The 9,916-nt window shown below is 38.6% G+C and overlaps 1 protein-coding gene across 4 annotated transcripts; it reads right to left on the bottom strand.

The window, feature by feature from the left end:
- Positions 1 to 3,081: 3,081 nt before the first annotated feature.
- Positions 3,082 to 8,163, bottom strand: OtopLb (Otopetrin-like b). Of its 4 annotated transcripts, none has more exons than XM_020952109.2 (6): positions 6,763 to 6,996; positions 5,397 to 5,846; positions 5,144 to 5,296; positions 4,850 to 5,067; positions 3,826 to 4,791; positions 3,082 to 3,762 (listed from the first exon to the last, which is right to left on the bottom strand). In XM_020952109.2, the coding sequence occupies exons 1-6, from the start codon at positions 6,867 to 6,869 to the stop codon at positions 3,245 to 3,247; spliced, it is 2,412 nt and encodes an 803-aa protein (XP_020807768.2). In that variant the 5' UTR covers positions 6,870 to 6,996; the 3' UTR covers positions 3,082 to 3,244. The 4 variants fall into 4 exon arrangements, with proteins under 4 accessions (XP_020807768.2, XP_020807769.2, XP_086687632.1 ...); XM_020952110.2 differs by having other exon boundaries at positions 5,397 to 5,804; XM_086831506.1 differs by lacking the exon at positions 6,763 to 6,996 and adding an exon at positions 5,917 to 6,398.
- Positions 8,164 to 9,916: the final 1,753 nt, after the last annotated feature.

The raw sequence follows: 9,916 nt of genomic DNA, 5'->3' as shown, positions 1-9,916 counted from the left end.
ATCCATAAATGGGTACAGATGTTAATATAAGATTTTAAAGTTATCTTTGTTAAAATTCAACTTTATTGTTCTTAATTTTCCCAACAATCGTGTCTTCTTTTGTTGCCATTTTAGATTTTTAAACAAACGCTTGAGTGGCATCAATTGTTGTGCCTTTAAGCTCTTAACCATAACCCATAACCCAAAAACCACACCACACACAACCCGTCAGCAACTGTTGACATCCTTCTTTAAAAAGGTTAATTGTGTCGTTCTAATGTCTTTAGCCATCCATGTGCGTGCCTTACGTGTTTGGGGTGCCAAAGAAGCTGAGTGTTGCACAAGGACAGGGGGAAGCCACAAAGGATTTGCCACCAGGAACACGTTTTGTTTCAGTTTCTGTCCTCAAGACGGGAAAAATGCTTTCGATCTACGTGATGCTAGTCCCTCTAGGGCTACGTTTAATGGAGAGCAAATGGTTTTATTTCTATTTACTTTTCAAGTGAAATTTACTTTACACAATGTTCAGATGCATAGCTTCACTTTCAGCTCTAAGCTTCAACTCTATTGGCATCTATCAATTTAGATCAATTTTAACTCCGTATATGGAAAACTTTTGCTCAGTTGGAGTGCAACTCATCAGAACAATATCTGGCTCGAAAGTTCGTAACGTATCCAGCCAAACCCTTGGCTTAAAATAACTTGGAAAAACTGGAAATTCACTTTTAAATGGAACAAATAAAAACGCTTCTTCCACTAGAAACTTGGGTTTGCTTGCTTTCACTTCCCAGCAAGTGTGCATAAAGTTTCGGAAGTTGAGAGATGCTGAGAAGGCAGAAATAAACTTTTCATTGATTGCTCAAGATGGAATTAAAGTTTGCACTGTCTGAATTTAGATTGTGTCTTGTCCAAAATTAGATCGATGAAATTTTGACTGAGTTTACAGGTAAAGCAATAGCTCTAAAAAACTGCAAAATATAAAATAGTACATTTGTTTAATGACCATTGTTTCCCTGCCATTCCAGAGTGGCTTCGCAGTTCTTTGCTGACTTCCCATCTTGATTAGCATTCACCGCTTGTTTGGCCATTTCTTTTGGCCGTTTGCCTTGCCTTTAAATTTCCGTTTCCGCTGCGAACTCCCCGCAGCGGTGTCACCTCCATTGCGATGTCATTTCCGGGAGGTTGGGACCAAACATGGCCATCAGCTCTAAAACTCGTCATCGTCATCGTCGACGTCCGTCATTGTCCTGAGCGCTTCCGTGTCATTTCCATTTACAACATCCTCTTCAGCTAGCGCGAGAATTCTGATTCAATTTTACCCGGGCCACAGCGGAGGCAGTTGACATCTGGCATAGTTGCCGGGCACGTTGATGATGGCATCATAAAAAATTCCATCGCCTGCAATTTTTCCCAGCTGATTTATTAATATTGACAATCGCTGAAAAAGTCCGCTTGGAAGTCCATTGAAATGAAATCTTGTCATCGTCTTGAACTTGAACTTGTTTCGAAATTGTTTACATTATGGATTAAAGAGTAATGGATAACGGCTTGAATTCGCTATCCAGAGCTCTAATTAGTGTCCTCATTTCGCTGTTGGTTGCCTCTTTTTTAACGGTTCTACCTGCAATTAGCACATTTCCGTGGAAAGTGGCGCTTCCCTACTAATTATGATGGTTATTTGAAATGCCTTAAGATTTCAATGGGTTTTTTATTAAAGTATATTTAAGGCCTGAGTTGAAGAGATCTTGTATTTTTTATAAATCAGCGTCGAGTATATACAAACCTGTTTTATATATTTACTTGTTGTTATTGTTATTTACCCGATAGTTACACATCTTACAAGTAAATACTCAAAAGTCACGTTTAAAGCTCTGGATTTCGGATAGAGTTAAATATACACAGACGTGAGTGGAATTTAATTTAAAATGCATTTATGTATGTATTACATTACAATCCTTTTTTTCTCAATTATTTTAATTAAGGAGTAAAAGTTCATACCTGAGTATCAATAGCATAAAGTTTACTGTATAAATTGATTGTTTGACTATTGCTTTATTACACATTCCCATCACGTGCTCATCGAAAGGATGCCATAAAGCCATACATCACTCGATTTGTTAACCCCAAATTGCCCGTTTATTATCGCTGTGTGTGCCACCTGAATAACAATTGCCTCTCATCTTCTGATTTCCCCATAAATACAAAATTTAAATGCGCCAATTCATCAACTTCATGGCTCAATGCCTTTTTATTTACCTTTCTTGATGTTTCGGTTCGAAAATCCTTTGCACACAACACTTCCATATATGGACTCCCGGATTTCAGGCATATCAAATTTATGCCCATGAGACAGTTGGCTTCCCTTTTGCATCTGTTCAATGTCAATCCCCGCCCCATTTTGACATTTTTCTTGGTGGAGCAACACGCAACAGGAAACGGAAACGCCGATTTGTCAATTGTCTGCCTCAGCCTTTTCTGCCAAAAGATTTATATCAGCCCCGATACATTTGATACACGAATACCTGATTTTGCTTTTGCGCCAAGCAATTTCTTATGGGGTGTTTATAGATCGAGGCAATTTGTAAGCAAATAACATGTTTCCTGAAGGTCCCAGTTGAATTTTTATTCCATCAACAGAATTGTTCATACCTTTAAGTTGCTGTAAAATAATTCATTTGACTTTATAAGATTATTTCTGCGCTTGATTGATATCTACCTTTTCCTTAGAAAAAAACCTACTACCCGCTATAAATGAGCTTAACTGAAATTGCCAATTGACCACGTGAATAACACCGTTCCGGGGATTACTAACTGTTACCATTTTAAAGTGTCAAGTGAAGTTATGTAATCAAAATAAGTGTGCAATCTTTTGGCACCTCAACTGCTAACAGGAAAGTACACAACAAGTGTCACGTAATGTATGTCACAGTGATAAATAATTGTATTTTCGGTCTATTTGTTATAGTTTTCACCTGTCATACAGCCATACATTAGTTAATTCTTATAAGGAGTTCCTAAATAAAATATATTTTGCAAATATAATTATAAAAAATGAAATCAATTTCATTCCCAAAGTAATATAATGTTTAAAGTAAAAATCTCTTTTTTTGCTAAATAAATAAATGATTTATTTGTTTGCTAACAATGTCGACTGATTATCGTTCTTAAAAATAAATTAACTAATGCACAAAACTACATTGTTCGGAATTTAAATTAACTTAAACAAGACAGGAAATAACAACTTATCAAGGGAATTATTCAAGTCCTAGTGCGCCTTGGCCTTGTATGTGATTTTCCAGACTTCAAACAGGCAAATCGTGGAGTGGAATCGATAGAAGATGGCCAGCGGCATGGAGATGTGAGTAATGATGGTCCAGCCCCAGACTCCGAAGAACTCCAGGTGCGTCTCACGGAACACTGCTCGTCCCTTGATCAGCGTATTCACAAACCAAATGGCAATGTTGGCCACCAGGAGGAATGTGATGATCTCCCTGCCCGGCTTCCTTCGCACCTGCTTGGCACCTTTGCATCGCCGGTGACTGGCATGAAGGATGAACATGGTCTGCAGTGAAGTCTGGACCACACCAAACACCTCTGCTATAATTCCCTCGACGCGATCCGGCACTGTGTCCCATTTGGCAAAGTAACTGCCCAGGATGCTAAACATTCCATACAGATACACGCCGGTCTGAGCCACAATCAGGAGAAGATTGTCCAGATCCATCGAGTGGTGCTCATCGCTGGTGTCTTTAATATAGCGCAGATCACGCATCAGGATCATGCCTAGAAATAAAAGGTATTTACAATATAATATATCACTTAATAATAAATTAAATCGAATCTTACCCGTTATCACAGCCGCGGCGCACATGAAGTACATGAAAGTCTCCCACAGAGTAACCTCCTGAGTGGCCACCAGTTCGTATCCCGGCTGCGTGTACAGCACAAAGTACATGATCATGGAGATAATGGTCATCACTATGATCAGAATGCCAAAGAAGAGACCCTTGTGCGATTGCGAGCAGTCCACGGAGAAATGGTGAGCTGGTTTCTGGGTCACAGGTTTCACAGAGTTCTTTCTGGTCTTGTCGATATCCGGAATAGACTTGACAGTCTTCCACATTTCGTAGAGAATTACAGCGCAGATCAGGGAGTACTCAATGGTGCAGGGGAACAGAAAGGGTGATAGCTGCTGGACCAGAGCACCCATAATGGTAGTTCGAGAACAGCCACTGAAGGGAGCCGCCGTGGGCGAAGGTGTTACAGTCATGTTCGCAATAATAGTGCTCACGTTGGCCAGCACTGTCCTGTTCAGCGGATCCGTAACCGTCAGATGCGAGTTGTGAAGATGATGCTGATGCAGGGACTCATTGACCGCTGTCCAGTCCGGGCGACTGTTGGTGTTGTTGTGGATAACCAGGTCGTGGGCAGGATCCACTTCGTGTTGACCAATGTGGAAGATCTCGTGCTTGGTCTCCTCGACCAGGACATAAAGCCACTCGCAAAGATTGGTGGCCACCATATGCATGAGTCCAAATCTCGAGGTCACCTTGTGGCGAGCCATGTCCATGTAGGTCGTGTTCAGGAAGATGAACTGAACCTGGGCGATGCACAGGATCATCCTGCAAATGGGTGTAATGGCCACAAAGACATCACGGCAGCCAGGATGACCATTCAACTCGAAGAACTGGCCAAACTCCAGGCCAGAATATACCATAGTGCCAATGGCGAAGGCAATGGCTCCGACTCTTAGGTAAAAGCTGCCGAAATGTGTGACTTTGTGCTTGAGATGGACATTGCTGTTCTTTTCATCTAAAAGGAAATATTTATTCTGGATTCAAATGTATATAAAAAGTTAAAATAAACTCACGAAAGTCTTTGAGGGCATTGAATAGCGATCGATTGCGAAAAGCGCTGATGTACAGAAATATCACAAAGAGTATGCTGCCTACGTAGAGATAGACATAGAATCCTTGGTACACATAGGTTGGTATCTGATCGGATATCACCTCTGTGATGGGCAGACAAACACCAAGCAATACCAATAGCTTGCAGTAGGTGGCCGACAAGGCAGAACTTATGGCATCACTGGAAAAATAAAAGAAAATTAATAAATATATATTAAATATCTTTTTAATAACAAAAGTTAATTTGTAACACTTACTTGCCCGTCCGCCGGTTCTTTTCCTTTTGCTGCTTGGCCTGATAGCTCTTGGCTCCGTTTTCAAAGAAAGCTGTGGATCCATTCCTGGCACTTGTTGTGCCGCTTTGTAAATTAATTGTGGCTGTACTGCCGCTGGCTGTTCCTTGCAGGTTTCTGGAAATATAAGAATTCAATTATTTATTTAAAGAAAATACATTATTAAATCTAAGTTAAGCTAGATTAAAAATCTTTAAATTTATGTAATGACTAGTACCCATTTCTGGCACTCCTGGGCGACAGGAATCCATTGCCATCTTTTTTTCCAAAAAGCGGCGGTCGCTGTGTGAGTATCTCCTGAAGGAGCAGCGATGGCCTCCGGGACACCTGCAGGGTGCAGGCAGAGTCATCACGATGTATCCCTATTGTGGGCATTGGTAGGAGGGCCTGCCTCTGACTGGCATGCTCCACGAGATCCAGATTGGTCTGGGACTTGGCCAGCGGTGAGATGGGATGCGGCGACATGACCGGAATGCTATGATGGCCACAATGGTCACAGGATGTTCTGGCGTAACGGATCACCTGATTCGAGGTGGCTGCCACAGAGTGTGGAGGAGTTCCCGGAACCGAGGGGGGCAACGAATTGGGGGGCGATCTGGAGAACGAAGCCGACTTCTTTGGCACACTAATGGTTATATAATCACAGCCATCGGAGGATGTTTGATTACTATCGAAGGATCAAATCTGAATTAGAGATGGCTCAAGGACTCAGTCCTTCCTGCAAGTGGCGCACATACACTGGAAAATAATCGCGACAGCCTGCGACGAGTTCAATGATTTCCGATCGACTGATTCCAATTTCGAGACCTTTACTTCTGGTCAACCTGTGAAGGCAACCTTGCTTTTTGATATATTTTGCAGCTTTGATTGCTTTTTGATCGATTCCTGACCGCAAATTGAGATATTATCGCTGGACGAGGATAAGAAAACTGCGCGTGTTTCTTTGGGAAATGCCTCTAATTTGTATATAAGTGGTCTTATCATTTCGGCCAGATGTCTCATCAATCAAGAGTTAGATAAGTTTTTACTGTTTGTATAAACATTAAGTGATCACGTTTTTCTTTTGTTCCGCGCAATCAGTGTCTACAATTTGAGCTAGAGCTTTCACAACCAAAGTAAATGCCAAAACACTGACAACTATATAGAGTTGATGAACCTTATTCGATTAGATAAAATTCTTTATAATATGTTGAAAATAATGGAAGAGAAAACGACAAAAATTACCATTACTTAATGATCATAAAAGTCTTAAATTCCTTATGGAAAATATGAACAAAATTATTTATTAAAAGAAAGAAAAGATTACTCAAGTTTAAAATTATAATATCCTGAGACTAAAGGCTCTTCAATTTAGGAAAACTATGAGCTTAGCTAAGACTGCAGCCACAATTGAAAGCAATCTCTTATTTAAGCAACAACTTATTTGTCTTTTATATACATTTCTTTATAAAATATAATCAAAATTCCCTTTAGGTTTTATTTATTTCACACTGATATCACTTCCTACACAATATATCTACCAAATATATCTATATCCGTGTATGTGAGCCACTGCAGTTGAGAATTTAAAACCAAACACACACTTTTTGCCTTTGACCACATCGTGGTGATAGTGAACTCGCTGCTTGGTCTTCCACAGATTTATCGGTTCGTCATACATATCGCTGGATTTTAGGTTAATTAGAGACATGACCGAGCCGCTACGCAGTATTAATTGGATCGAAGAAAACTATCTGTGAACCGATCGATCAGCGATCTCGAAAATAGCGCGACTCTCCGCGCCCTTACAGACTCGTGTCAGTGGGAAGACTGAGGTGTTTTCGAGGCAGTTACTCCAATTGTCGGAGCTATCGGCCAGACGATATTTGACTAACTGATTAGCGTTGTTATTAGCCTGCTATTTTTACCGTACGGGTGTACGAGTGTGATCCGTGTGTGTAAATAAATCTATTGCAGCCTTATTATTGCCTTAATTTATTAGACTATTTGCACTTCATCAGGCCGCTAGGAATATGTATCAGATCTCTATACATATCGTCTTCCACATTGTGTTTGTACATAAATTCTATGTATTACAATCTCTCACGTTTGAGTGTGATTTAGTTTTCAAAACGATCTCTCTGATAGCGTCAACACAACAAGTTGTCAATGTTGGTAATTATAGCGCATACAGAGAGCTGTAAACAGCTCTGATTCTCCATATAAATATATATATTTCAGATTCTCTGCCGGTTATCTTTTTGGCTCTAGACTTTGCCGATCTTGGGTCTGTTTACTGGGTCAACACTGTTTGTCGATCTCGAGGAGGCTTTAAATATTTACACACATGAGTCAATCTATGTATGTGCTTCTCCAAATTATTTCAAAGGGAACGCTAATTGTAAATATATTCACCGTATGTGACGTCATTAATGTATTTAACCAATTGTATGGATTTGAAATAAGGAAAAACCTTGGCACTGACTCATCACTAGAGAAAGTTACAATGGAAGTGCTAAAAATATTAACCAAGATATTATGACAGGTATTTTGGCATGGTCATAAAGTATTTGAAATGTCTAAGGTGTGAATATAGTTATACCCATACATAATTTTAATATAAACAAACCTAATTCTCAGTATTGAATAAAATCATTAAGTGTTAGGTAAAACGTTATAAAAAGTTATTTAATAATTCAAATTAGACAAAAGGGTTATATATGTTTAATTTCTACTTAGTCTTTGTAATAAATGCACTTAATCAAATATAACGTATCGCTTAATGTTTTACAATTCACTTAAATCTATTAATAACTGCTAACTAATAATAATAAACTAATCACTTTTACCTGAAAGTAACAGACGGCATTCTTTCGTATTGAACTCCGCTATTTCGGTCAACCATTAATTATGTCACGCACTATTTAAACTTCAATTCACTCGTTTTTTATTTGTTATATATCTTTTTCTTCACACACAAATAATGTATTTCTTGGGTATTTATTGAACCTTCATGATTCTGTAATAAAACCATCCGCTAATAATGTTGTGCAGATGGCAGCACAGTTCTTGAAAAACTGAAACCCGAACCAGTCTTCCCACTCTTATCTGGGGTGTCTCCCTCAAGTTTCTAATGCCAACATATACACAGACAACGCCCTTGTACGCTTAAATTTGTGGTTAGTTAATACCCAGATATTAGCAAAGGTTCCGATGGGAGGCGAACACCCAAAACACCAAGACAGTAGCGGACCGAAGGCAAGTGTATTTCCCAAAGTTATCTATTCAGGGGTCAGCAGTCCGACCCTGTGACTATCAACTGAGTAAGCAGAGTACAAAGTTAAGTTTTAAAATGGTTAGAAAACTAATGTTTATGGCCACTATCAGTGCTTAAAAATCAGTGCAGTAACATCTGACGCCGCTTCTGTTTACGTTTGTAATCAATAACTACTGTCAATATTTGCGATATACACGTATATACATTTTTATACCCTATCCTTTCAGGGTATAATAATTTCAGTCAGAAGCTTACAAAGCACTGAAAGAGTCATTTCCGATCCTATAAAGCATATATATTTTTGATCAGCATAAACAACCGAGTCTAATTAGCCATATCCGCAGATTTTTTAGCTTTATAAAAACCAGAACAGAACTGGCTTTATAATTAAAACTAATGGATTTTTGGCTTAGTTATGAGGATTTTTGTGGTCTAACTGCAAGGGTATACAAACTTAGGTTTCCTACGTAAGATTCTGTTTTCTTTTTTCATTTATATCGATTAACACTTGAGGTTTTCTCCTACTTATTAAATGTACGATAAGAAAATTGCGATACAACAAAAGAAGTCGGCCAAATCATTGCCACCAAAATAAAATGGCATGTAATTTAAAGATAATTTGTATGTGTGTCAGCTGATAATTTTGGGGATGGTAACGCTGGAAAGGGAAATGTTTAACTATTTAAATCATTACAAAAATAATTTGAAACCAAAACATCCAATTATAATTGTATATCAATATTAAAATGGTTATAAATTAATTTAATTTGGATTTTTAAATTGGATAACGCTTTCCGTCCTATAGACAACAAAAATTTTATAAAACAAATACCGTTCCACATTTTTTCATGTTTGTCTTTAATAATGATTAGCCCTCAGGAGTACGAAATTAATTAAAATGTGTTTACTTTTCTTGTATTTTTATTCAATTACAAAATAAACAGAAATTGCCCCAAAGGTATTTTTAGTCATTAGCGAACACAAAATCTGTCTTCGGACATTTTTCTAGAGCGAGCCGAGACACCAAAAATAATTGCCCAAGAATTTTTTATAAGCCTAATTCCAAAGCTAAACCAAAGCTTACATTTTAAATCTGAAAAATACGGTCTTGCTTTTTTTATTACTTGATATAATTACTTTAAAAATCTCTGTATCTTTTATTGTATAATTTGCATTATTCATATCATAATATATTGCCTTGTGCATAAAAGGTCAATTGATTTAAGCTCTGGGAACCCATTAAACTTTAACACTCAACTTGGGAGCACTCTTGCATATTTGTGAGGTCCTGGCGATAAATATTTAGATCCTGGAGGCATCTGTTGCTGCATCCAGCAGAGACCCATATGTCGTTAACATACGTCTGAAGGTTCCGCCAGCTCGATTTCCATCTGCGAATAATTTGTGCGACAAACTTTGTCAGGCGATCTAATGCAGTTGGTGGAGCTTCCAGCGAGCAGGCTACGGTGGCCACTGTGAAA

Source organism: Drosophila serrata, unplaced genomic scaffold (genome assembly GCF_035046125.1).
Source record: "Drosophila serrata isolate PLE 108 unplaced genomic scaffold, ASM3504612v1 contig_240, whole genome shotgun sequence".
NCBI classification, from domain to species: Eukaryota; Metazoa; Arthropoda; class Insecta; order Diptera; family Drosophilidae; genus Drosophila; species Drosophila serrata.
Note: the sequence above shows the minus strand (reverse complement) of the source record. Positions and strands in the feature narration are given on the sequence as shown.

Coding starts and splice junctions, on each gene's coding strand:
- OtopLb (XM_020952109.2), bottom strand. CDS start 6,869: ATGTCTCTAATTAACCTAAAATCCAGCGATATGTATGACGAACCGATA. Junction 4,792..4,849: donor CAATGCCCTCAAAGACTTTC/GTGAGTTTATTT, acceptor ATTTCCTTTTAG/ATGAAAAGAACAGCAATGTC. Junction 3,763..3,825: donor CGCCGCGGCTGTGATAACGG/GTAAGATTCGAT, acceptor TTTTATTTCTAG/GCATGATCCTGATGCGTGAT.